Source organism: Scyliorhinus torazame, chromosome 27 (assembly GCF_047496885.1).
Source record: "Scyliorhinus torazame isolate Kashiwa2021f chromosome 27, sScyTor2.1, whole genome shotgun sequence".
Lineage (NCBI taxonomy): Eukaryota > Metazoa > Chordata > Chondrichthyes > Carcharhiniformes > Scyliorhinidae > Scyliorhinus > Scyliorhinus torazame.
This window is the reverse complement of record NC_092733.1, coordinates 4,442,725-4,470,207: the sequence shown is the minus strand read 5'-3', so window position 1 is coordinate 4,470,207 and position 27,483 is coordinate 4,442,725. Positions and strand designations below refer to the sequence as shown.

Here is a 27,483-nt window from a genome sequence, read left to right as displayed (position 1 = left end):
AGTGGATAATCAGAGGCTTTTCCCCGGGGTAGAGGGGTCAATTACCAGGGGGCATAGGTTTAAGGTGAGAGGGGCAAGGTTTAGAGGAGATGTACGGGGCAAATTTTTTACACAGAGGGTAGTGGGTGCCTGGAACTCGCTACCGGAGGAGGTGGTGGAAGCAGGGACGATAGTGGCATTTAAGGGTCATCTTGACAAATACATGACTAGGATGGGAATAGAGGGATACGGAGCCAGGAAGTGTAGAAGATTGTAGTTTAGTCGGGCAGCATGGTCGGCATGGGCTTGGAGGGCCGAAGGGCCTGTGCTGTACATTTCTTTGTTCTTTGTTCTTTGTTACACTTAAACCGCTTTACGAGATTACATGAGATCTCGTGAGTCGACACGATCTGGTTCTCACCCTCGCTAGACGAGATCCTGATTCGCAGATTTAAATGAGCCACTACTCTCATTTAAATATGACTGCGCCGGATACTCCCGTTGCCCGGGAACAAACAGCTGTGCCTGGGAGAGCTCCCCAGGGTGCCGTTTAGCACTGGTTTCCATAACATGGACCAGGCTTAATGGCACCTGTGAGGGTCTCCCAGGCTACTAGACACCGCCAGGTGGCCAGGCTCTAGGTCGGGTGGTACCCTGGGTTCTCCCTCTGGCATCTGGGGATCTTGGCACTGCTCGTCTGGCATCGTGGCACTGCCAGGCTACCTGGGTGGTATTTACAGGCTGTCAGGATTTACAGTGTGCCAGGATTGTAGTGCCAAGGTGCCAGTTTGCCCGTGCAAAGGGTCGGCCTAGGGTGCCTTACCCATAACAACTGGCCAGTCACAGGCCAGGGTCTCCCAGGGGTTGACATGGATGATCTCTTCATTTATGCTTTGAGTACATCCTGAAAGCATTTCCACTATACTGCTGGGAGCGTCCTGCTGCAACTGGCCTCCGAGTAGAGCAGTTACTTCAAGAGGCTGATGTCAGGCATATGAATGACAAGCCCTGCTCAGTGTTTGATACTTGGCACCTATATTGCCATCAGATTTGGAGGGTCTCGCTGATGGCACTTCTCCAGTGCTTTGAGGCATTTGTCATAGGTTTTCCAAGTCTATGAATCATTTAGGAGCACAGCGATCACTGCTGCCCAATAAACCATGGGCAGGATTCTCTCAGCCCGGGGCCGGGCCGGAGAATCCCCGTGACCGGCACGAATCGCGGCACGCTGGCATGCGATGCTCTGCAGAGCGGAGAATCGGCACCGTTGGCGCCGGCATGGTTGGCGTGGCACCAGTTGCGGACCGCTCTACACGGCTGGCCCGCCGATTCTCGAGCTGGGATGAGCCGAGCGGCCGTTGTGGAAACTCCGAGTCCTGCCGGCAGAAACTCAGCATTGAAGGGTTGGGTGGCGGCCTGTGGGTGGGGGGGGGGGGGGGGGGAGGGGCGGCGGGGGGGGAGAGGGGGGCCCCGACCACGAGGGGGCCTCCGATGTGGCCTGGCCCACGATCAGGACCCACCGATCGGCGGGATGGCCTCTCGGTCTCTCGGCATCCTTTCCTCCGCGCCAGCGCCTGTACTCCTACACTATGTTGGGTCAGGGCCGGCGCAGGCAAGGGAGACACAGCTCATGCGCGGGAATCGCACCGGTGGGACTGCGCATGCGCGGGTTTGTGCCGGACCCACTGCCCATGCGCGCATCCCCCGGCGCCCAATCCACGGCCGGGTCAGCAGCTGGAACGGCGTGAACCGTTCCAGCGCTCTGCTGGCCCCCTGTAGGGGCCAGAATTGCTGATCCTGGGGCTGTGTTGACACCATCGAGAAACGCAGCGGCGTTTCTGACGGCGTTAACACTTAGCCTCAGGATCAGAGAATCCCGAATCCCGCCTCATGACTTTAGCCCCAGGTATGAGATCCTGGTCCTCAAATACTCTTTTCCTCAGCCAACAAAAGGCTGAGCTGGCATATTGGAGGCAGTGGTGAATTTTGTCCTTTCTGTCTACCTTCATTGAGAGGAGGTTTATAAGATATGGAAAATGGTTTTAAGCGATGGGGGAAGGGGCTTTGCTGCAGAGCTTAGTTTTCAGTGTTTAAAGAAAGGTCAATTTTCTCAAATGCGTTGGAGAAAAGGTCAATAATGACCTGGAGCTGAGTTGCTGAGTGAGTGTGCACACAAATGCTCATGGCTCAATTGGAGTAATTGGATTGAAGGTTGCATAGATTGAACAGTTTCCTGTCTGGTTTGTACATTATCTCCATACCTATAGCTAATTTGCTTGCAGTATTGCAGCTCGGAAAATGGACGAGTTGGTACAATTACACAGCCTTACTTGACCGCAGTCTTCACCAAGGTAGAATCTGAAGTGGTTCCATTGGGAGGATGACACCTTGCCTGTAATCATGGAGTAGGGGCTTAGTGTCTAGACAGCTGAAGGTACAGCCCCCAATGGTGGAACAGAAATTGGGGTGTGCAAGAGACCAGAGTTAGAGGACTACAGAACTCCCTGAGAGTTATTGCTGTTCTGGGGAGGTACACTTTGCCCGCAATTCCATTTTCCTGCCTGTTCTCTGTAATCCTGAAGTCCCCAAAAATATATCTATCTCGGATATCTCTATACAACGACTCAGAATCTACTGCACTCTGGCATAGAGAATTCCAAAAATTCATAACCCTCCAAGAAGTCATTTGTCCTCATTGCCATCTTAAATGAGAAACACTCTACCCTAAGGCTAAAGATAGAGATGTTTGGGCATGGAAACATTTAAACTCAAGGATGAAATATTTAAAACTCACGCCTAGTCTTCATTTAATCTGTTTGTACAATTGTTTTAAAATCTTTCACGGAATGTGGGCATGGCATAAGGCAGATATTATGCAATTATGTCAGTCACAACAGATATCGATTAGCCTTCACATCAGTTAGTGAGAAAGCCAGTTGTTACCACAAAGCTCTCTTGTTACCAGTGCTAAACCCATCTCGAAACAACCAGTGTTTGTGGAAATTAAAATATAATTTTAACCACAATAATTTCAAAATAGACCAACAATACCGAAGATTTTCAGTCATGAGCTTACTTTACAGTTAGTACATTAATTATTGCAAATAATCTTTCACACTGTAAGGTGCAGTGTTCCTCAGTAACCATATGAACAACAAAGATCTTTGGAATTTCCCCCCCAAAAAAGAGGGAATGTCATCATTTTATTTCGAAAACCCGTTTGCAATTATTCGATCAGGATATGGATCACGTATCTGTAAAGGAACATTTTCCTGGTGTTCATTTCCATTGGGGAAATGTAGATTGTTGTTGGGTTTTGCTTTGTATACGTTATATGTTCCTCTTTTACGGGCTCTGTATTTCCAGTACAAGGCAAAGACTAGGATTATGATCAATGCACATATTCCTGCCATCACCTGACAGAATATCCATGTGTCACCTAGGAAAACATTCAAAAACATAGTTAATCAAATCTTTGGCAATCCCAGGACAATATATTTATGACAAAGCAAAACATATTGTTACAAACAATAGGTACTTTTTAATAGAATATCTATTGTGCTACATTCAGCTCGTCCCTGTTTTGCAAATTCACCACCTTTTCATTCTTTCCATACCACAGGATACTTCGGACTTTTATGGAGGACAGGTCCCAGTTCTAGATCCCTAGCTTTTTACCAGTTACACACATACAGGAATTATCTGTAGGTGATGCAAATCAATTTCCCTCTGTGGAGCTTAAACTTTAGTGCAGCTACAATCCCTCCATTTTCTTCCCTATCACAGGGGAGAAGAGTTTATGGGTGGGATTCTCCATCCATTAATGGCAGCAGAATTCTCTGGATGAAAGATTTGACTGAGCGCCAAATTCTCCACCCTCACTAGCAGCTGTAGCGGAGCAGAGTTGCAACAGAGAATCCCTGCCTATACTTAGAACAGAGAATAATGGGAAAAGGGGTGTTGGCAGCCATTTACTGGCTTCCTTGTTCTCTTTTTGTAATTGGCACATGTGTTTGTCAATGCTTTTCTTTTTCAATCTCAAACCTGATTCGTTATTACCTTTCTGGATCCTATTGGCTGGGGACAATTGGTTAGCCCTTTGTTCCTTGGGGAATATGAGTTCCCCCAATGTAGTGGGGTGGGCAATCGTTAGCTTTGCAGCTGTATAAATAGAGCTGCCCAGTGTGGTACGGCTAGAGACACTACTTGTGCTATGTATATATTGTTGCTTTTCTGATTGGAGGGCTGTGACTAGTGGTGTTCTGCAGGGTTCAGTGCTGGGACCTTTGCTTTGCTGTTCGTAACTGGTCTGATTAATAAGCTTGTGGACGACACAAAGGTTGGTGGAATTGCGGATAGCGATGAGGACTGTCAGAGGATACAGCAGGATTTAGATCGTTTGGAGACTTGGGCGGAGAGATGGCAGATGGAGTTTAATCCGGACAAATGTGAAGTAATGCATTTTGGAAGGTCTAATGCAGGTAGGGAAAATACAGTGAATGGTAGAATCCTCAAGAGTATTGACAGTCAGAGAGATCTAGGTGTACAGGCCCACAGGCCACTGAAAGGGGCAACACAGGTGGAGAAGGTAGTCAAGAAGGCAGACTGCATGCTTGCCTTCATTGGCCGGGGCATTGAGTATAAAAATTGGCAAGTCATGTTGCAGCTGTATAGAACCTTAGTTAGGCCACACCTGGAGTATAGTGTTCAATTCTGGTCGCCACACTACCAGAAGGATGTGGAGGCTTTGGAGAGGGTGCAGAAGAGATTTACCAGAATGTTGCCTGGGTGGAGGGAATTAGCTATGAGGAGAGGTTGAATAAACTTGGTTTGTTCTCACTGGAACGAAGGAGGTTGAGTGGCGATCTGATAGAGGTCTATAAAATTAAGAGGGGCATAGACAGTGGATAGTCAGAGACTTTTTCCCAGGATAGAGGGGTCAATTATTAGGGGGCATAGGTTTAAGGTGAGAGGGGCAAGGTTTAGAGTAGATGTACGAGGCAAGTTTTTTACACAGAGGGTAGTGGGTGCCTGGAACTCGCTGCCGGAGGAGGTGGTGGAAGCAGGGACGATTGTGACATTTAAGGGGCATCTTGACACATACATGAATAGGATGGGAATAGAGGGATACGGACCCCGGTAGTGGAGACGATTTTAGTTTAGACAGGCAGCATGGTTAGCGCAGGCCTGGAGGGCCAAAGGGCCTGTTCCTGTACTGTACTTTTCTTTGTTCTTTGTTTGTTTGTAAGCTTACTTCCTGCTTGACTCTACAAACACGTGCAAGATTCTTCGTGGCCCTCACAAAATTTACCTACTCATACTTTAGTTCCCTTACATGGATGTAAGGTGGCTTTCCAGAGCAGTGTATTGAAAAACCAACTAGGGAATGGGCTATTTTAGATCGAGTATTGTGCAAGGAAAAGGCTGATTAATAGTTGTGTTGTAAAGGAGACTTGAGGAAACAGTGACCATAATAGGATAGAATTTTACATTAAGTTTGAAAGTAATGTAGTTCAAGCAGAGACGAGGGTCTTAAATTTAAGCAAAGGAAACTATTCAAGTATATGGGGCAAATTGGCAGGAGTACATTGGGAAATTATTTGAAAGTAAGTTGACAAACAAGCAATGGCTGATATTTAAAGAACTAATATATAGTTAACAACAAGAAATCCATGCCTACTCTTTCTAATCAACCTCCATTTTTCCATGTGACTGTTCATTCTAGCCCAAATAATTGTTTATAGAAGATTCCCCACCATCAAAGTTAAAGTGCCTGGCCTGTAATTGCTGAGGTTATCCTGAGAGTGTAGCGAATACTGCAAAATTAGGCCAACACCCCCACAATTTCCAGTCTCCCTTCCTTCACAATTCTTGGATGCATCTCATCCAGTCCTGGTGCCATTTCAAATTTGAATCTTTCCAGTCACAGTTTCCTCTTCTGTCATCCTGTCCTGGGTACCATCTGCTTCCAGAGGAGTGATTTCCCTGACTTCAGTTTTGCTAGGGCTCATTGATGCCACAATCAGTCAAATGGTTCTCTGATGTCAAGGTCAGTATCTCCTGGTTTTATGTTTGACTGTGACTACCCTCACTTTCCTCTCGTCACTATGACAATTGATGCCCAGCCATGTACTGCAGTTCACTGAGCTGCCAACACCTCGCACCATGGACCGGCACTGTGTGGATTCACAGCTGTACCTCTCCTCCTGCAGTGTTATTGCTCGGACAGTCTGGGCAAACAGAGTGGGAGGAAGGTGCTTCTACACACAAAGAGGAACAAGAGGAAGAGAGTGTCACTCTGGATCACTCGTACTCATGTCCCAGAGGCTAGTTACAGAGCAGCATTGTTAGAGGCTGGGAGTGGTTTATCCATTTATCCCTTCATCAGCAAGGATGGAGTGGAACAGGAAACTTAATCAAAATAAATAAATAACAGAATGTTGTAACACAATGTGACCCTCTGGATCAAAATGGAGTGACTGAAATGCTGTTTCAATCCTCAAAAGATTAATTATTTATTCATTGAATTCTGACCAACATTACAAACTGACCTGTGACCCTGATGTCCACTTCCTTCTCTTCAATTCCATATCGATTGGTTGCTCTACATTTATAAATTCCTTGATGTCCTGATGTTGCGTGGGAAATACGGAGGACTCCAGGGGAACCAATCTCAACATTGCTGCTGTTACTGGGATCTTCCCACTTTAATGTAGGTGTGGGATTTCCATTGGAATTGCAGATCATTGTAACCTCATCACCTTTCCTGACGGTTACTGGAAACCCTGACACAGTTTTGTTATTTACTGATATGGTTGTGTCTCCTGGTTTATCTGGAAAAGAAATGTGAAACAATATGAAAATGGGAAGGTGTTTGGAGAATCAGCACAGCAGGGGTGGGACACAAGTTCAGCCCCATTGCCAGTGAGTTCCCAATTCCAGCCGTGTCAGTGTGGGACACATTCCACACTTTGTACAGAAACCGAAGCCGGGAAACTCAATGGTGCTAAACGGCACCTCAGATGCAATATGGTGCTGGGAGTGCACAGCCCATCATATTGGATCGAGCTGCTCCTTCGGCATCCAGAACAGCGACTGGAGCTATTTAAAACAATACATTTAATATTCTAAATAGGATTTTATTGTCTCTGTATAAACCTTTTGTGACATTGCAGTGTCCCAGTGTTGGAGTGATAAACTCACGCAGCAACTCCTGGTGCTACCAGGCAGCACTGGGCTTTTCACCAGCACTATTTAAAGGGCTTATCCAGTACTTACAGGTTAGATGCTAGTTGGTCATTGAAGCTGATGATTAACATGTGAACATTCTGCAGCTCTTTTTCTGTCTGTGGAAACTATATTCTGATTGCTGAGAAGGAGATTTTGGTGCTGGTGTTGCACCAACTTTGATTGTTTCCAAACTGTTATAACCATAACACATTGTGATTGGCCCCACTTCCCCGTCACTATGAGAATTGAAGCCCAGCCATGTACTGCAGTTCACTGAGCTGCCAACACCTCGCACCATGGACCGGCACTGTGTGGATTCACAGCTGTACCTCTCCTCCTGCAGTGTTATTGCTCGGACTGTCTGGGCAAACAGAGTGGGAGGAAGGTGCTTCTACACACAAAGAGGAACAAGAGGAAGAGAGTGTCACTCTGGATCACTTGTACTCATGTCCCAGAGGCTAGTTACAGAGCAGCATTGTTAGAGGCTGGGAGTGGTTTATCCATTTATCCCTTCATCAGCAAGGATGGAGTGGAACAGGAAACTTAATCAAAATAAATAAATAACAGAATGTTGTAACACAATGTGACCCTCTGGATCAAAATGGAGTGACTGAAATGCTGTTTCAATCCTCAAAAGATTAATTATTTATTCATTGAACTCTGACCAATGTTACAAACTGACCTGTGACCCTGATGTCCACTTCCTTCTCTTCAATTCCATATCGATTGGTTGCTCTACATTTATAAATTCCTTGATGTCCTGATGTTGCGTGGGAAATACGGAGGACTCCAGGGGAACCAATCTCAACATTGCTGCTGTTACTGGGATCTTCCCACTTTAATGTAGGTGTGGGATTTCCATTGGAATTGCAGATCATTGTAACCTCATCACCTTTCCTGACGGTTACTGGAAACCCTGACACAGTTTTGTTATTTACTGATATGGTTGTGTCTCCTGGTTTATCTGGAAAAGTGATCAAAAGATTAAAATAGCCTGTCATACTCATAGGGAGAAATTCTCCGGGAATTGTCGGGCGGGCAGAAACGGCGCAGTGGAGTGGCGGGAACCACTCCGGCGTCGGGCCGCCCCAAATCCTCCGCACCTTCAGGGGCTAGGACGGCACCGGAGTGGTTTGCGCCCCGCCGGCCGGCGTGGAAGGCGTTTGGCGGCGCACCAGCCGGGGCCGAAGGGACTCCGCCGGCCGGCGCAGGCCGCGCATGCATGGGAGCGTCCGGTGCGTAGGAGTAGAGTGCCTCCACGGCACAGGCCCGCCCGTGGATCGGTGGACCCCGACCGCGGGCCAGGCCACCGTGGGGGCACCCCCCGTGGCCAGATCACCCCGCACGCCCCCCCCCCCCCCCCCCCGAGGACCCCAGAAGCCGCCCAAGGAGCTGGGTCCCGCCAGTAGGGACCTTGATTTCCGCCGGCGGGACCCGGCAAAAACAGTCGGGAACTTGGTCCATCGCGAGCCGGACAATTCGGGCGGCCCAGGGACCCATTGAGTCGCGCCGGTCCCCACCATTCTCCGAGGCAGGTGGCACGATTCACGCCGCGGCGACTTTTGGAGGGTGGGAGAATTCGGAGGCCGGCGGGGGCGGGATTCACGCTGACCCCCGGCGATTCTCCAGCCCAGCGTGGTGTCGGAGAATCCCGCCCATAGAGTCAGTGACACACTTTTGTGTCTAGATTAGCTGGATGCCGAAAAAGAGCCATTTTCGAACAGCCGAATTCTTTCAGCGCTGTCACTGCCTGAAATTTACTCCTGGGCCTCAAGTTAATTTGTGTATTGAAATGTAGTGTCATTGTGTCAAAAATAGTATGGACCGGACAAGGAACATTAAAAGGAATAGCCTTAATGTTTTGTACATGAACACATGGAGCTTTCAAAATAAAATGGATGAATTAGTTGCACAGATAGATGTAAAGGGGTATGATATAGTTGGGATTACGGAGATAAGGCTCCAAGGTGACCAAGAATGGGAACTAAACATTGAGGCTATTCAGTTTTTAAGAAGGACAGACAGAAAGGAAAAGGTGGTGGAGTTGCTTTGTTGATTAAAGAATGATGTGGAGATGCCGGCGTTGGACTGGGGTGAGCACAGTACGAAGTCTTACAACACCAGGTTAAAGTCCAACAGGTTTGTTTCGATGTCACTAGCTTTCGGAGCGCTGCTCCTTCCTCAGGTGAATGAAGAGGTCTGCTCCACTTCTCCAGCTTCCACCCTAAACACATTAAAGAAGCCATCCCCTATGGACAAGCGCTCCGTATACACAGGATCTGCTCAGACGAGGAGGAGCGTAACAGACATCTACAGACGTTGAAAGATGCCCTCGTATGAACGGGATATGACACTCGACTCATCGATCGACAGTTCCAACGCGCCACAGCGAAAAACCGGACCGACCTCCTCAGAAGACAAACATGGGACACAACCGACAGAATACCCTTCGTCGTCCAGTACTTCCCCGGAGCGGAGAAACTACGTCACCTTCTTCACAGCCTTCAACACGTCATTGATGACGATGAACATCTTGCCAAGGTCATCCCCACACCCCCACTACTTGCCTTCAAACAACCGCGCAACCTCAAACAAACCATTGTTTGCAGCAAACTACCCAGTCTTCAGAACAGTAACCTCGACACCACACAACCCTGTCATGGCAATCTCTGCAAGACGTGCCAGATCATCGACATGGATACCACTATTACACGTGAGAACACCACCCACCAGGTACGCGGTACATACTCGTGCGACTCGGCCAACGTTGTCTACCTCATACGCTGCAGGAAAGGATGTCCCGAAGCATGGTACATTGGCGAGACCATGCAGACGCTGCGACAACGAATGAACGGACATCGCGCAACAATCACCAGGCAGGAATGTTCCCTTCCAGTCGGGGAACACTTCAGCAGTCAAGGGCATTCAGCCTCTGATCTCCGGGTAAGCGTTCTCCAAGGCGGCCTTCAGGACGCGCGACAACGCAGAATCGCCGAGCAGAAACTTATCGCCAAGTTCCGCACACATGAGTGCGGCCTCAACCGGGACCTGGGATTCATGTCGCATTACATTCATCCCCCACCATCTGGCCTGCGAAATCCTACCAACTGTCCTGGCTTGGTACAATTCACACCTCTTTAACCTGGGGTTACCCCATCTCTGGATCTGTAAAGATTTAATCACCTGCTAATGGTCGCATTCCAAGCATTGTTTGGCATCTTTGAATTTATCTATATATGTGTTTCTGGAACAGACCTCTTCATTCACCTGAGGAAGGAGCAGTGCTCCGAAAGCTAGTGACATCGAAACAAACCTGTTGGACTTTAACCTGGTGTTGTAAGACTTCGTACATTGATTAAAGAAGATATTGATACAATATTGAGGAAAGCTATTAGTACAGAAGATGTGGAATCCGTGCAACATGGGATCTCATAGAAACTTTCAAGATTCTAACAGGATTTAGACAGGGTAGATTCAGATAGAATGATCCTGATGGTGGAAGAGTCCAGAACTAGGGGTCATTTCTTCACCCAGAGAATGGTGAATCCGTGGAATCCGCTACCACAGAAAGTAGTTGAGGCCCAACTGGAGCTCCTCACAGACCGCATGGTTTGGTTGGAGCAGCAGTTGGATGCACTTAAGAGCATGCAGGTGGCGGAAAGTGTCATAGATCGCAGTTATATAAATGTGGTCACACCCAAGGTGCAGGCAGAGAAATGGGTTACCACCAGAAAGGGCAGGCAGTCAGTGCAGGAATCCCCTGTGGTTGTCCCCCTCTCGAACAGGTATACCCCTTTGGATACTGTCGGGGGGATAGCCTATCAGGGGAAAACAGCAGCAGCCAGAGCAGTGGCACCACGGCTGGCTCTGATGTTCAGAAGGGAGGGTCAAAGCGCAGAAGAGCAATAGTCATAGGGGACTCTATAGTCAGGGGCACAGATAGGCGCTTCTGTGGACGTGAAAGAGACTCCAGGATGGTATGTTGCCTCCCTGGTGCCAGGGTCCAGGGTGTCTCCGAACGGGTAGCGGGCATCCTGAAGGGGGAGGGCAAACAGGCAGAGGTCGTTGTACATACTGGTACTAACGACATAGGCAGGAAGGGGCATGAGGTCCTGCAGCAGGAGTTCAGGGAGCTAGACAGAAAGTTAAAAGACAGGACCCCTAGGGTTGTAATCTCGGGATTACTCCCTGTGCCACGTACCAGTGAGGCTAGAAATAGGAAGATAGAGCAGCTAAGCACGCGGATAAGCAGCTGGTGTAGGAGGGAGGGTTTCCGTTATCTGGACCACTGGGAGCTCTTCCGGGGCAGGTGTGACCTATATAAGAAAGACGGGTTGCATCTAAACTGGAGAGGCATAAATATCCTGGCCGCGAGGTTTGCTAGTGTCACACGGGAGGGTTTAAACTAGTATGGCAGGGGTGTGGGCACGGGAGCAATAGGTCAGAAGGTGAGAGCATTGAGGGAGATCTAGGGAATAGGGCCAGTATGGCTCTGAGGCAGAGCAGACAGGGAAAAGTTGCTGAACACAGCGGGTCTGGTGGCCTGAAGTGCATATGTTTTAATGCAAGAAGTATTGTGGGGAAGGCAGACAAACTTAGAGCTTGGATTAGTACTTGGAACTATGATGTTGTTGCCATTACAGAGACCTGGTTGAGGGAAGGGCAGGATTGGCAGCCAAACGTTCCAGGATTTAGATGTTTCAGGCGGGATAGAGGGGGATGTAAAAGGGGTGGCGGAGTTGCGCTACTGGTTCGGGAGAATATCACAGCTGTACTACGGGAGGACACCTCAGAGGGCAGTGAGGCTATATGGGTAGAGATCAGGATTAAGAAGAGTGCAGTCACAATGTTGGGGGTTGACTACAGGCCTCCCAACAGCCAGCGGGAGGTAGAGGAGCAGATAGGTAGACAGATTTTGGAAAAGAGTAAAAACAACAGGGTTGTTGTGATGGGAGACTTCAACTTCCCCAATATTGACTGGGACTCACTTGGTGCCAGGGGCTTAGACGGGGCAGAGTTTGTAAGGAGCATCCAGGAGGGCTTCTTAAAACAATATGTAGACAGTCCAACTAGGGAAGGGGCTGTACTGGACCTGGTATTGGGGAATGAGCCCGGCCAGGTGGTAGAAGTTTCAGTAGGGGACCATTTCGGGAACACTGACCACAATTCAGTAAGTTTTAAAGTGCTGGTGGACAAGGATAAGAGTGGTCCTAGGGTGAATGTGCGAAATTGGGGGAAGGCTAATTATATTGGCGAATGTCGTGCCCCTGTTCAAAAAAGGGACTAGGGATAACCCTGGGAATTACAGGCCAGTTAGTCTTACTTCGGTGGTAGGCAAAGTCATGGAAAGGGTACTGAAGGATAGGATTTCTGAGCATCTGGGAAGACACTGCTTGATTAGGGATAGTCAGCACGGATTTGTGAGGGGTAGGTCTTGCCTTACAAGTCTTATTGAATTCTTTGAGGAGGTGAACAAGCATGTGGATGAAGGTAAAGCAGTGGATGTAGTGTACATGGATTTTAGTAAGGCATTTGACAAGGTTCCCCATGGTAGGCTTATGCAGAAAGTAAGGAGGCATGGGATAGTGGGAAATTTGGCCAGTTGGATAACGAACTGGCTAACCGATAGAAGTCAGAGAGTGGTGGTGGATGGCAAATATTCAGCCTGGATCCCAGTTACCAGTGGCGTACCGCAGGGATCAGTTCTGGGTCCTCTGCTGTTTGTGATTTTCATTAATGACTTGGATGAGGGAGTTGAAGGGTGGGTCAGTAAATTTGCAGACGATACGAAGATTGGTGGAGTTGTGGATAGTAAGGAGGGCTGATGTCGGCTGCAAAGAGACATAGTTAGGATGCAGAGCTGGGCTGAGAAGTGGCAGATGGAGTTTAACCCTGAAAAGTGTGAGGTTGTCCATTTTGGAAGGACAAATATGAATGCGGAATACAGGGTTAACGGTAGAGTTCTTGGCATTGTGGAGGAGCAGAGAGACCTTGGGGTCTATGTTCATACATCTTTGAAAGTTGCCACTCAAGTGGATAGAGCTGTGAAGAAGGCCTATGGTGTGCTAGCGTTCATTAAGAGAGGGGTTGAATTTAAGAGCCGTGAGGTGATGATGCAGCTGTACAAAACTTTGGTAAGGCCACATTTGGAGTACTGTGTACAGTTCTGGTCGCCTCATCTTAGGAAGGATGTGGAAGCTTTGGAAAAGGTGCAAAGAAGATTTACCAGGATGTTGCCTGGAATGGAGAGTAGGTCTTACGTGGAAAGGTTGAGGGTGCTAGGCCTTTTCTCATTAGAACGGAGAAGGATGAGGGGCGACTTGATAGAGGTTTATAAGATGATCAGGGGAATAGATAGAGCAGTCAGAGATTTTTTCCCCAGGTGGAACAAACCATTACAAGGGGATATAAATTTAAGGTGAATGGTGGAAGATATAGGAGGGATATCAGAGGTAGGTTCTTTACCCAGAGAGTAGTGGGAGCATGGAATGCACTGCCTGTGGAAGTAGTTGAGTCGGAAACATTAGGGACCTTCAAGCAGCTATTGGATAGGTACATGGATTACGGTAAAATGATATAGTGTAGATTTATTTGTTCTTAAGGGCAGCACGGTAGCATTGTGGATAGCACAATTGCTTCACAGCTCCAGGGTCACCAGGTTCGATTCCGGCTTGGGTCACTGTCTGTGCGGAGTCTGCACATCGTCCCCGTGTGTGCGTGGGTTTCCTCCGGGTGCTCCGGTTTCCTCCCACGGTCCAGGGATGTGCAGGTTAGGTGGATTGGCCATGATAAATTGCCCTTAGTGTCCAAAATTGCCCTTAGTGTTGGGTGGAGGTGTTGAGTTTGGGTAGGGTGCTCTTCCCAAGAGCCGGTGCAGACTCAATGGGCCGAATGGCCTCCTTCTGCACTGTAAATTCAATGATAATCTCTGATTAATCTAGGACAAAGTTTCAGCACAACATTGTGGGCCGAAGGGCCTGTTCTGTGCTGTATTTTCTATGTTCTATGTTCTAACTCCAACAGAGCTGCAAAAGAACTGGCCTCCATAATAAGCACAGCCAAAGCCTAGACAAATTCAGTAAGGTTTCAAAATGGATGACAAAAATACTGTGTCATCGTGCAAGAGGACTGCGCATTTAAATCCAAACTATTGTCAAGAATTCAAATCTTGCAAAACAAACCTTCCAGTTGAAATATCCAAATGGACTGAGCTGTCCCCTATTATTGGCTCTCAAGCCGGGTCCACACCAGTTGAACATCATTTGGTGAGTGCTGAAGTAATGGAGCTCCCAGCAGGAACAAAACCATGGGAATCCCCATCCATCTGCAAACTTGGGGAATGCCAAATGGAATTGCAGGTTGAATCCCAAGAGAATGGATTGTTTGTTGGGGAAGAAACCGGGATGGAAACGATCCTGGAATTTCCTGTTGGCTGTCTGGGAGTAGAATCTGGCTTTGACTCACAAATGGCAGAATTCTTGGACAAGCCGCAAAAAATGAAAGTTGCCATTGCTTTTCAAAAGTGGAGTCTGGCCAGAAGCCAGCAGATCAAATCCCCCCATTGAATTGCAAGGAACTGAGAGGCAGCCTGAACAATCCCAGTGTGAATTCAAACCAGACAGTCACCGGTCACAGATCGAATGACAAACAGTAAACACGCTGGATCAGGCTTAGTATTTCCTGAGCAGTTTCACAGGGTAAGTCCTCCAACTCCTCTCAGAATGACTAAAGCGCCTCAAAGGTCTTGGGAGGGGGGGAACAAAACCATCGCACTCTCGGCCCAGCCCTCCCGCACTCTCGGCCCAGCCCTCCCGCACTCTCGGCCCAGCCCTCCCGCACTCTCGGCCCAGCCCTCCCGCACTCTCCGCTCAGCCCCCCCGCACTCTCCACCCAGCCCTCCTGCACTCTCGGCCCAGCCCTCCCGCACTCTCGGCCCAGCCCCCCCGCACTCTCGGCCCAGCCCTCCCGCACTCTCGGCCCAGCCCTCCCGCACTCTCCGCCCAGCCCCCCCGCACTCTCCGCCCAGCCCTCCCGCACTCTCGGCCCAGCCCTCCCGCACTCTCCGCCCAGCCCTCTCGCACTCTCGGCCCAGCCCTCCCGCACTCTCCGCCCAGCCCTCCCGCACTCTCCGCCCAGCCCTCCCGCACTCTCGGCCCAGCCCTCCCGCATTCTCCGCCCAGCACTCCCGCACTCTCGGCCCAGCCCCCCCGCACTCTCCGCCCAGCCCTCCAGCATTCTCGGCCCAGCCCTCCCGCACTCTCGGCCCAGCCCTCCCGCACTTTCCGCCCAGCCCTCCCGCATTCTCGGCCCAGCCCCCCCGCACTCTCCGCCCAGCCCTCCCGCACTCTCCACCCAGCCCTCCCGCACTCTCGGCCAAGCCCCCCCGCACTCTCCGCCCAGCCCTCCCGCACTCTCGGCCCAGCCCCCCCGCACTCTCGTCCCAGCTCCCCCGCACTCTCCGCCCAGCCCCCCCGCACTCTCGTCCCAGCTCCCCCGCACTCTCCGCCCAGCCCTCCCGCACTCTCGGCCCAGCCCTCCCGCACTCGCCGCCCAGCCCTCCCGCACTCTCGGCCCAGCCCTCCCGCACTCTCGGCCCAGCCCCCCCGCACTCTCGGCCCAGCCCCCCGCACTCTCCGCCCAGCCCCCCCGCACTCTCCGCCCAGCTCCCCCGCACTCTCCGCCCAGCACTCCCGCACTCTCGGCCCAGCCCCCCCGCACTCTCCGCCCAGCCCTCCCGCACTCTCCACCCAGCCCTCCCGCACTCTCGGCCCAGCCCCCCCGCACTCTCCGCCCAGCCCTCCCGCACTCTCCGCCCAGCCCCCCCGCACTCTCGTCCCAGCTCCCCCGCACTCTCGGCCCAGCCCCCCCGCACTCTCGGCCCAGCCACCCCGCAGTCTCGGCCCAGCCCTCCCGCACTCTCGGCCCAGCACTCCCGCACTCTCGGCCCAGCCCTCCCGCATTCTCGGCCCAGCCCCCCCGCACTCTCGGCCCAGCCCCCCCGCACTCTCCACCCAGCCCTCCCGCACTCTCCACCCAGCCCTCCCGCACTCTCGGCCCAGCCCTCCCGCACTCTCGGCCCAGCCCTCCCGCACTCTCGGCCCAGCCCTCCAGCACTCTCCACCCAGCCCTCCCGCACTCTAGGCCCAGCCCTCCCGCACTCTAGGCCCAGCCCTCCCGCACTCTAGGCCCAGCCCTCCCGCACTCTTGGCCCAGGCCTCCCGCACTCTAGGCCCAGCCCTCCCGCACTCTAGGCCCAGCCCTCCCGCACTCTCGGCCCAGCCCTCCCGCACTCTCGGCCCAGCCCTCCCGCACTCTCCGCCCAGCCCTCCCGCACTCTCCGCCCAGCCCTCCCGCACTCACGGCCCAGCACCCCTGCACTCTCGGCCCAGCCCCCCCGCACTCCCGGCCCAGCCCTCCCGCACTCTCCGCCCAGCTCCCCCGCACTCTCGGCCCAGCCCCCCCGCACTCTCGGCCCAGCCCTCCCGCACTCTCGGCCCAGCTCCCCCGCACTCACGGCCCAGCCCCCCCGCACTCTCCGCCCAGCCCTCCCGCACTCTCGGCCCAGCTCCCCCGTACTCTCGGCCCAGCCCTCCCGCACTCTCCGCCCAGCTCCCCCGCACTGCAAAAGAACTGGCCTCCATAATAAGCACAGCCAAAGCCTAGACAAATTCAGTAAGGTTTCAAAATGGATGACAAAAATACTGTGTCATCGTGCAAGAGGACTGCGCATTTAAATCCAAACTATTGTCAAGAATTCAAATCTTGCAAAACAAACCTTCCAGTTGAAATATCCAAATGGACTGAGCTGTCCCCTATTATTGGCTCTCAAGCCGGGTCCACACCAGTTGAACATCATTTGGTGAGTGCTGAAGTAATGGAGCTCCCAGCAGGAACAAAACCATGGGAATCCCCATCCATCTGCAAACTTGGGGAATGCCAAATGGAATTGCAGGTTGAATCCCAAGAGAATGGATTGTTTGTTGGGGAAGAAACCGGGATGGAAACGATCCTGGAATTTCCTGTTGGCTGTCTGGGAGTAGAATCTGGCTTTGACTCACAAATGGCAGAATTCTTGGACAAGCCGCAAAAAATGAAAGTTGCCATTGCTTTTCAAAAGTGGAGTCTGGCCAGAAGCCAGCAGATCAAATCCCCCCATTGAACTGCAAGGAACTGAGAGGCAGCCTGAACAATCCCAGTGTGAATTCAAACCAGACAGTCACCGGTCACAGATCGAATGACAAACAGTAAACACGCTGGATCAGGCTTAGTATTTCCTGAGCAGTTTCACAGGGTAAGTCCTCCAACTCCTCTCAGAATGACTAAAGCGCCTCAAAGGTTTTGGGAGGGGGGGAACAAAAACATCGCACTCTCGGCCCAGCCCTCCCGCACTCTCGGCCCAGCCCTCCCGCACTCTCGGCCCAGCCCCCCGCACTCTCGGCCCAGCCCTCCCGCACTCTCGGCCCAGCCCTCCCGCACTCTCGGCCCAGCCCTCCCGCACTCTCCGCTCAGCCCCCCCGCACTCTCCACCCAGCCCTCCCGCACTCTCGGCCCAGCCCTCCCGCACTCTCGGCCCAGCCCCCCCGCACTCTCGGCCCAGCCCTCCCGCACTCTCGGCCCAGCCCTCCCGCACTCTCCGCCCAGCCCCCCCGCACTCTCGGCCCAGCCCTCCCGCACTCTCGGCCCAGCCCTCCCGCACTCTCCGCCCAGCCCTCCCGCACTCTCCGCCCAGCCCTCCCGCACTCTCGGCCCAGCCCTCCCGCATTCTCGGCCCAGCACTCCCGCACTCTCGGCCGAGCCCCCCCGCACTCTCCGCCCAGCCCTCCCGCATTCTCGGCCCAGCCCTCCCGCACTCTCGGCCCAGCCCTCCCGCACTTTCCGCCCAGCCCCCCCGCACTCTCGGCCCAGCCACCCCGCACTCTCGGCCCAGCCCCCCGCACTCTCCGCCCAGCCCCCCCGCACTCTCCGCCCAGCTCCCCCGCACTCTCCGCCCAGCACTCCCGCACTCTCGGCCCAGCCCCCCCGCACTCTCCACCCAGCCCTCCCGCACTGTCCGCCCAGCCCCCCCGCACTCTCGTCCCAGCTCCCCCGCACTCTCGGCCCAGCCCCCCCGCACTCTCGGCCCAGCCCCCCCGCAGTCTCGGCCCAGCCCTCCCGCACTCTCGGCCCAGCACTCCCGCACTATCGGCCCAGCCCTCCCGCACTCTCCACCCAGCCCTCCCGCACTCTCCGCCCAGCCCTCCCGCACTCTCGGCCCAGCCCTCCCGCACTCTCGGCCCAGCCCTCCCGCACTCTCCGCCCAGCCCTCCCGCACTCTCCACCCAGCCCTCCCGCACTCTCGGCCCAGCCCTCCCTCACTCTCGGCCCAGCCCCCCCGCACTCTCGGCCCAGCCCCCCCGCACTCTCCACCCAGCCCTCCCGCACTCTCCACCCAGCCCTCCCGCACTCTCCGCCCAGCCCTCCCGCACTCTCGGCCCAGCCCTCCCGCACTCTCGGCCCAGCCCTCCAGCACTCTCCACCCAGCCCTCCCGCACTCTAGGCCCAGCCCTCCCGCACTCTAGGCCCAGCCCTCCCGCACTCTAGGCCCAGCCCTCCCGCACTCTTGGCCCAGGCCTCCCGCACTCTAGGCCCAGCCCTCCCGCACTCTAGGCCCAGCCCTCCCGCACTCTCGGCCCAGCCCTCCCGCACTCTCGGCCCAGCCCTCCCGCACTCTCGGCCCAGCCCTCCCGCACTCTCCGCCCAGCCCTCCCGCACTCTCGGCCCAGCACCCCTGCACTCTCGGCCCAGCCCCCCCGCACTCCCGGCCCAGCCCTCCCGCACTCTCCGCCCAGCTCCCCTGCACTCTCGGCCCAGCCCCCCCGCACTCTCGGCCCAGCCCTCCCGCACTCTCGGCCCAGCTCCCCCGCACTCTCGGCCCAGCCCCCCCGCACTCTCCGCCCAGCCCTCCCGCACTCGCGGCCCAGCTCCCCCGTACTCTCGGCCCAGCCCTCCCGCACTCTCGGCCCAGCTCCCCCGCACTCTCCGCCCAGCCCCCCCGCACTCTCCGCCCAGCCACCCCGCACTCTCGGCCCAGCTCCCCCGCACTCTCGGCCCAGCCCTCCCGCACTCTCGGCCCAGCTCCCCCGCACTCTCGGCCCAGCCCCCCCGCACTCTCCGCCCAGCCCTCCCGCACTCTCCACCCAGCCCCCCCCGCACTCTCCGCCCAGCTCCCCCGCACTCTCGGCCCAGCCCCCCCGCACCCTCGGACCAGCCCCCCCGCACTCTCCGCCCAGCCCCCCCGCACACTCGGCACAGCCCTCCCGCACTCTCGGCCCAGCCCTCGCGCACTCTCGGCCCAGCCCTCCCGCACTCTCCACCCAGCCCCCCCGCACTCTCGGCCCAGCCCTCCCGCACTCTCCACCCAGCCCCCCCCGCACACTCGGCCCAGCCCCCCCGCAATCTCCGCCCAGCCCCCTCGCACTCTCGGCCCAGCCCCCCTGCACTCTCGGCCCAGCCCCCCCGCACTCTCGGCCCAGCCCCCCCGCACTCTCCACCCAGCCCCCCCGCACTCTCGGCCCAGCCCTCCCGCACTCTCCACCCAGCCCCCCCGCACTCTCGGCCCAGCCCTCCCGCACTCTCCGCCCAGCCCCCCCGCACTCTCCGCCCAGCCCTCCCGCACTCTCCACCCAGCCCCCCCGCACTCTCGTCCCAGCCCCCCCGCACTCTCCGCCCAGCCCTCCCGCACTCTCCACCCAGCCCCCCCGCACTCTCGGCCCAGCCCTCCCGCACTCTCCGCCCAGCCCCCCCGCACTCTCGGCCCAGCCCTCCCGCACTCTCCACCCAGCCCTCCCGCACTCTCGGCCCAGCCCTCCCGCACTCTCCGCCCAGCCCTCCCGCACTCTCCGCCCAGCCCTCCCGCACTCTCGGCCGAGCCCTCCCGCACTCTCTGCCCAGCCCCCCGCACTCTCGGCCCAGCCCTCCCGCACTCTCGGCCCAGCCCTCCCGCACTCTCGGCCCAGCCCTCCCGCACTCTCCACCCAGCCCCCCCACACTCTCGGCCCAGCCCTCCCGCACTCTCCGCCCAGCCCTCCCGCACTCTCGGCCCAGCCCCCCGCACTCTCGGCCCAGCCCTCCCGCACTCTCGGCCCAGCCCCCCGCACTCTCGGCCCAGCCCTCCCGCACTCTCGGCCCAGCCCTCCCGCACTCTCGGCCCAGCCCTCCCGCACTCTCCGCCCAGCCCCCCCGCACTCTCGGCCGAGCCCCCCTGCACTCTCGGCCCAGCCCCACCCGCACTCTCGGCCCAGCTCCCCCGCACTCTCCGCCCAGCTCCCCCGCACTCTAGGCCCAGCCCTCCCGCACTCTAGGCCCAGCCCTCCCGCACTCTAGGCCCAGCTCCCCCGCACTCTAGGCCCAGCCCTCCCGCACTCTAGGCCCAGCCCTCCCGCACTCTAGGCCCAGCCCTCCCGCACTCTAGGCCCAGCCCTCCCGCACTCTAGGCCCAGCCCTCCCGCACTCTAGGCCCAGCCCTCCCGCACTCTAGGCCCAGCCCTCCCGCACTCTCGGCCCAGCCCTCCCGCACTCTCGGCCCAGCCCTCCCGCACTCTCCGCCCAGCCCTCCCGCACTCTCCGCCCAGCCCTCCCGCACTCTCGGCCCAGCCCCCCCGCACTCTCGGCCCAGCCCCCCCGCACTCCCGGCCCAGCCCTCCCGCACTCTCCGCCCAGCTCACCCGCACTCTCGGCCCAGCCCCCCCGCACTCTCGGCCCAGCCCTCCCGCACTCTCGGCCCAGCTCCCCCGCACTCTCGGCCCAGCCCCCCCGCACTCTCCGCCCAGCCCTCCCGCACTCTCGGCCCAGCTCCCCCGCACTCTCGGCCCAGCCCTCCCGCACTCTCGGCCCAGCTCCCCCGCACTCTTGGCCCAGCCCCCCCGCACTCTCCGCCCAGCCCTCCCGCACTCTCAACCCAGCCCCCCCCGCACTCTCCGCCCAGCTCCCCCGCACTCTCGGCCCAGCCCCCCCGCACTCTCTGCCCAGCCCCCCCGCACTCTCCGCCCAGCCCCCCCGCACACTCGGCACAGCCCTCCCGCACTCTCGGCCCAGCCCTCCCGCACTCTCGGCCCAGCCCTCCCGCACTCTCCACCCAGCCCCCCCGCACTCTCGGCCCAGCCCTCCCGCACTCTCCACCCAGCCCCCCCGCACTCTCGGCCCAGCCCCCCCGCACTCTCAGCCCAGCCCCCCCGCACTCTCGGCCCAGCCCCCCTGCACTCTCGGCCCAGCCCCCCCCGCACTCTCGGCCCAGCTCCCCCGCACTCTCCGCCCAGCTCCCCCGCACTCTAGGCCCAGCCCTCCCGCACTCTAGGCCCAGCCCTCCCGCACTCTAGGCCCAGCTCCCCCGCACTCTAGGCCCAGCCCTCCCGCACTCTAGGCCCAGCCCTCCCGCACTCTAGGCCCAGCCCTCCCGCACTCTAGGCCCAGCCCTCCCGCACTCTAGGCCCAGCCCTCCCGCACTCTAGGCCCAGCCCTCCCGCACTCTAGGCCCAGCCCTCCCGCACTCTAGGCCCAGCCCTCCCGCACTCTCGGCCCAGCCCTCCCGCACTCTCCGCCCAGCCCTCCCGCACTCTCCGCCCAGCCCTCCCGCACTCTCGGCCCAGCCCCCCCGCACTCCCGGCCCAGCCCCCCCGCACTCTCCGCCCAGCTCCCCCGCACTCTCGGCCCAGCCCCCCCGCACTCTCGGCCCAGCCCTCCCGCACTCTCGGCCCAGCTCCCCCGCACTCTCGGCCCAGCCCCCCCGCACTCTCCGCCCAGGCCTCCCGCACTCTCCGCCCAGCCCCCCCGCACTCTCGGCCCAGCTCCCCCGCACTCTCGGCCCAGCCCTCCCGCACTCTCGGCCCAGCCCCCCCGCACTCTCGGCCCAGCCCCCCCGCACTCTCCGCCCAGCCCTCCCGCACTCTCCACCCAGCCCCCCCGCACTCTCTGCCCAGCTCCCCCGCACTCTCGGCCCAGCCCCCCCGCACTCTCGGCCCAGCCCCCCCGCACTCTCCGCCCAGCCCTCCCGCACTCTCGGCCCAGCCCTCCCGCACTCTCGGCCCAGCCCTCCCGCACTCTCCGCCCAGCCCCCCCGCACTCTCGACCCAGCCCTCCCGCACTCTCCGCCCAGCCCCCCCGCACTCTCCGCCCAGCCCCCCGCACTCTCGGCCCAGCCCCCCCGCACTCTCCGCACTCTCGGCCCAGCTCCCCCGCACTCTCGGCCCAGCCCTCCCGCACTCTCCGCCAAGCCCTCCCGCACTCTCGGCCCAGCTCCCCCGCACTCTCGGCCCAGCTCCCCCGCATTCTCGGCCCAGCCCTCCCGCACTCTCCGCCCAGCCCTCCCGCACTCTCCGCCCAGCCCTCCCGTACTCTCGGCCCAGCCCCCCCGCACTCTCGGCCCAGCCCCCCCGTACTCTCGGCCCAGCCCCCCCGCACTCTCGGCCCAGCCCTCCCGCACTCTCGGCCCAGACCCCCCGCACTCTCGGCCCAGCCCCCCCGCACTCTCGGCCCAGCCCTCCCGCACTCTCCGCCCAGCCCTCCGGTACTCTCGGCTCAGCCCCCCCGCACTCTCCGCCCAGCCCCCCCCGCACTCTCGGCCCAGCTCCCCCGCACTCTTGGCCCAGCCCCCCCGCACTCTCGGCCCAGCTCCCCCGCACTCTCCGCCCAGCCCCCCCGCACTCTCGGCACAGCCCCCCCGCACTCTCGGCCCAGCTCCCCCGCACTCTCGGCCCAGCCCGCCCGCACTCTCGGCCCAGCTCCCCCGCACTCTCCGCCCAACCCCCCCGCACTCTCGGCCCAGCCCTCCCGCACTCTCGGCCCAGCCCTCCCGCACTCTCCGCCCAGCCCTCCCGTACTCTCGGCCCAGCCCTCCCGCACTCTCGGCCCAGCCCTCCCGCACTCTTGGCCCAGCACCCCCACACACTCGGCACAGCCCCCCCGCACACTCGGCACAGCCCCCCCGCACTCTCGGCCCAGCCCCCCGCACTCTCGGCCCAGCCCCCCCGCACTCTCGGCCCAGCCCCCCCGCACTCTCGGCCCAGCTCCCCCGCACTCTCGGCCCAGCCCCCCCGCACTCTCCGCTCTCTCGGCCCAGCTCCCCCGCACTCTCCGCCCAGCCCCCCCCGCACTCTCCGCCCAGCCCTCCCGCACTCTCCGCCCAGCCCCCCCGCACTCTCCGCCCAGCCCCCCGCACTCTCGGCCCAGCTCCCCCGCACTCTCGGCCCAGCCCCCCCCGCACTCTCCGCACTCTCGGCCCAGCTCCCCCGCACTCTCGGCCCAGCGCCCCCGCACTCTCGGCCCAGCCCCCCCGCACTCTCGGCCCAGCCCCCCCGCACTCTCGGCCCAGCCCCCCCGCACTCTCCGCACTCTCGGCCCAGCTCCCCCGCACTCTCGGCCCAGCCCCCCCGCACTCTCCGCACTCTCGGCCCAGCTCCCCCGCACTCTCGGCCCAGCCCTCCAGCACTCTCCGCCCAGCCCTCCCGCACTCTCCGCCCAGCCCCCCCGCACTCTCCGCACTCTCGGCCCAGCTCACCCGCACTCTCGGCCCAGCCCCCCCGCACTCTCCGCACTCTCGGCCCAGCTCCCCCGCACTCTCCGCACTCTCGGCCCAGCTCCCCCGCACTCTCGGCCCAGCCCCCCCGCACTCTCGGCCCAGCCCCCCCGCACTCTCCGCCCAGCCCTCCCGCACTCTCGGCCCAGCCCTCCCGCACACTCGGCCCAGCCCTCCCGCACTCTCCGCCCAGCCCCCCCGCACACTCGACCCAGCCCTCCCGCACTCTCGGCCCAGCCCTCCCGCACTCTCCGCCCAGCCCCCCCGCACTCTCCGCCCAGCCCCCCGCACTCTCGGCCCAGCCCCCCCGCACTCTCCGCACTCTCGGCCCAGCTCCCCCGCACTCTCAGCCCAGCCCTCCCGCACTCTCCGCCAAGCCCTCCCGCACTCTCGGCCCAGCTCCCCCGCACTCTCGGCCCAGCTACCCCGCATTCTCGGCCCAGCCCTCCCGCACTCTCCGCCCAGCCCTCCCGCACTCTCCGCCCAGCTCCCCCGCACTCTCGGCCCAGCCCCCCCGCACTCTCGGCCCAGCCCCCCCATACTCTCGGCCCAGCCCCCCCATACTCTCCGCCCAGCCCTCCCGCACTCTCCGCCCAGCCCTCCCGTACTCTCGGCCCAGCCCCCTCGCACTCTCGGCCCAGCCCCCCCATACTCTCGGCCCAGCCCCCCCGCACTCTCGGCCCAGCCCCCCCGCACTCTCGGCCCAGCCCCCCCGCACTCTCGGCCCAGCCCCCCCGCACTCTCGGCCCAGCCCTCCCGCACTCTCCGCCCAGCCCTCCCGTACTCTCGGCCCAGCCCCCCCGCACTCTCCGCCCAGCCCCCCCGCACTCTCGGCCCAGCTCCCCCGCACTCTCGGCCCAGCCCCCCCGCACTCTCGGCCCAGCTCCCCCGCACTCTCCGCCCAGCCCCCCCGCACTCTCGGCACAGCCCCCCCGCACTCTCGGCCCAGCCCCCCCGCACTCTCGGCCCAGCCCTCCCGCACTCTCGGCCCAGCCCCCCCGCACACTCGGCACAGCCCCGCCGCACACTCGGCACAGCCCCCCCGCACTCTCGGCCCAGCCCCCCGCACTCTCGGCCCAGCTCCCCCGCACTCTCGGCCCAGCCCCCCCGCACTCTCGGCCCAGGTCCCCCGCACTCTCGGCCCAGCCCCCCCGCACTCTCCGCACTCTCGGCCCAGCTCCCCCGCACTCTCCGCCCAGACCCCCCGCACTCTCCGCCCAGCCCCCCCCGCACTCTCGGCCCAGCCCTCCCGCACTCTCCGCCCAGCTCCCCCGCACTCTCCGCCCAGCTCCCCCGCACTCTCCGCCCAACCCCCCCGCACTCTCGGCCCAGCCCTCCCGCACTCCCGGCCCAGCCCTCCCGCACTCTCCGCCCAGCTCCCCCGCACTCTCCGCCCAACCCCCCCGCACTCTCGGCCCAACCCCCCCGCACTCTCCGCCCAACCCCCCCGCACTCTCGGCCCAGCCCCCCCGCACTCTCGGCCCAGCCCCCCCGCAGTCTCGGCCCAGCCCTCTCGCACTCTCCGCCCAGCCCTCCCGTACTCTCGGCCCAGCCCTCCCGCACTCTCGGCCCAGCCCTCCCGCACTCTCGGCCCAGCCCCCCCGCACACTCGGCCCAGCCCCCCCGCACTCTCGGCCCAGCCCCCCGCACTCTCGGCCCAGCTCCCCCGCACTCTCGGCCCAGCCCCCCCGCACTCTCGGCCCAGGTCCCCCGCACTCTCGGCCCAGCCCCCCCGCACTCTCCGCACTCTCGGCCCAGCTCCCCCGCACTCTCCGCCCAGCCCCCCCCGCACTCTCCGCCCAGCCCTCCCGCAGTCTCCGCCCAGCCCCCCCGCACTCTCCGCCCAGCCCCCCGCACTCTCGGCCCAGCTCCCCCGCACTCTCGGCCCAGCCCCCCCGCACTCTCGGCCCAGCTCCCCCGCACTCTCGGCCCAGCCCCCCCGCACTCTCCGCACTCTCTGCCCAGCTCCCCCGCACTCTCGGCCCAGCCCTCCCGCACTCTCGGCCCAGCCCCCCCGCACTCTCGGCCCAGCCCCCCCGCACTCTCCGCACTCTCGGCCCAGCTCCCCCGCACTCTCGGCCCAGCCCCCCCGCACTCTCCGCACTCTCGGCCCAGCTCCCCCGCACTCTCGGCCCAGCCCTCCAGCACTCTCCGCCCAGCCCTCCCGCACTCTCCGCCCAGCCCCCCCGCACTCTCCGCACTCTCGGCCCAGCTCACCCGCACTCTCGGCCCAGCCCCCCCGCACTCTCCGTACTCTCGGCCCAGCTCCCCCGCACTCTCGGCCCAGCCCCCCCGCACTCTCCGCACTCTCGGCCCAGCTCCCCCGCACTCTCGGCCCAGCCCTCCCGCACTCTCCGCCCAGCCCTCCCGTACTCTCGGCCCAGCCCCCCCGCACTCTCGGCCCAGCCCTCCCACACTCTCGGCCCAGCTCCCCCGCACTCTCGGCCCAGCTCCCCCGCACTCTCGGCCCAGCTCCCCCGCACTCTCGGCCCAGCCCTCCCGCACTCTCCGCCCAGCTCCCCCGCACTCTCGGCCCAGCTCCCCCGCACTCTCCGCCCAGCCCTCCCGCACTCTCCGCCCAGCCCTCCCGCACTCTCCGCCCAGCTCCCCCGCACTCTCGGCCCAGCCCTCCCGCACTCTCCGCCCAGCCCCCCCGCACTCTCCGCCCAGCCCCCCGCACTCTCCACCCAGCCCCCCCCGCACTCTCCGCCCAGCCCCCCGCACTCTCGGCCCAGCCCTCCCGCACTCTCGGCCCAGCCCCCCCGCACTCTCCGCCCAGCTCCCCCGCACTCTCGGCCCAGCCCTCCCGCACTCTCCGCCCAGCCCCCCCGCACTCTCCGCCCAGCCCCCCCGCACTCTCGGCCCAACCCCCCCGCACTCTCGGCCCAGCCCCCCCGCACTCTCCGCCCAGCCCCCCGCACTCTCCGCCCAGCCCCCCGCACTCTCCGCCCAGCCCCCGCACTCTCGGCCCAGCCCTCCCGCACTCTCCGCCCAGCTCCCCCGCACTCTCGGCCCAGCCCTCCCGCACTCTCGGCCCAGCCCTCCCGCACACTCGGCACAGCCCCCCCGCATTCTCGGCCCAGCCCTCCCGCACTCTCGGCCCAGCACTCCCGCACTCTCGGCCCAGCCCCCCCGCACACTCGGCACAGCCCCCCCGCACACTCGGCACAGCCCCCCCGCATTCTCGGCCCAGCCCTCCCGCACTCTCGGCCCAGACCTCCCGCACTCTCGGCCCAGCCCCCCCGCACACTCGGCACAGCCCCCCCGCATTCTCGGCCCAGCCCTCCCGCACTCTCGGCCCAGCCCTCCCGCACTCTCCGCCCAGCCCTCCCGCACTCTCGGCCCAGCCCCCCCGCACTCTCGGCCCAGCACTCCCGCACTCTCGGCCCAGCCCCCCCGCACTCTCGGCCCAGCCCCCCCGCACTCTCGGCCCAGCCCTCCCCCCCCGCACTCTCCGCCCAGCCATCCCGCACTCTCCGCCCAGCCCCCCCGCACTCTCGGCCCAGCCCTCCCGCACTCTAGGCCCAGCCCTCCTGCACTCTCGGCCCTGTCCTCCCGCACTCTCTGCCCAGCCCTCCCGCACTCTCGGCCCAGCCCTCCCGCACTCTTGGCCCAGCCCCCCCGCACTCTCGGCCCAGCCCATCCGCACTCTCGGCCCAGCCCTCCCCCCCCGCACTCTCCGCCAAGCCATCCCGCACTCTCCGCCCAGCCCCCCCGCACTCTCG

The 27,483-nt window shown here is 60.5% G+C and overlaps 2 protein-coding genes across 2 annotated transcripts in view; both read right to left on the bottom strand.

Moving 5' to 3' along the window:
• Positions 1-27,483, bottom strand: part of LOC140403216 (uncharacterized) — a 220,242-nt gene that overhangs the window by 160,230 nt on the left and 32,529 nt on the right. The window lies entirely within an intron of this gene.
• Positions 3,140-14,510, bottom strand: LOC140403139 (intercellular adhesion molecule 5-like). Its single transcript, XM_072490803.1, has 4 exons — positions 14,391-14,510; positions 7,892-8,173; positions 6,531-6,812; positions 3,140-3,418 (listed from the first exon to the last, which is right to left on the bottom strand). The coding sequence occupies exons 2-4, from the start codon at positions 8,085-8,087 to the stop codon at positions 3,183-3,185; spliced, it is 714 nt and encodes a 237-aa protein (XP_072346904.1). The 5' UTR covers positions 8,088-8,173; positions 14,391-14,510; the 3' UTR covers positions 3,140-3,182.

What these genes read in the sequence shown, in the direction of transcription:
- LOC140403139 (XM_072490803.1), bottom strand. Translation starts at nt 8,087, where the DNA reads ATGATCTGCAATTCCAATGGAAATCCCACACCTACATTAAAGTGGGAA. An exon ending in AGTGGACATCAGGGTCACAG is followed by an intron (nt 6,813 to 7,891) that starts GTCAGTTTGTAA and finishes TTTCTTTTCCAG; the next exon opens with ATAAACCAGGAGACACAACC. An exon ending in AGTGGACATCAGGGTCACAG is followed by an intron (nt 3,419 to 6,530) that starts GTCAGTTTGTAA and finishes ATGTTTTCCTAG; the next exon opens with GTGACACATGGATATTCTGT.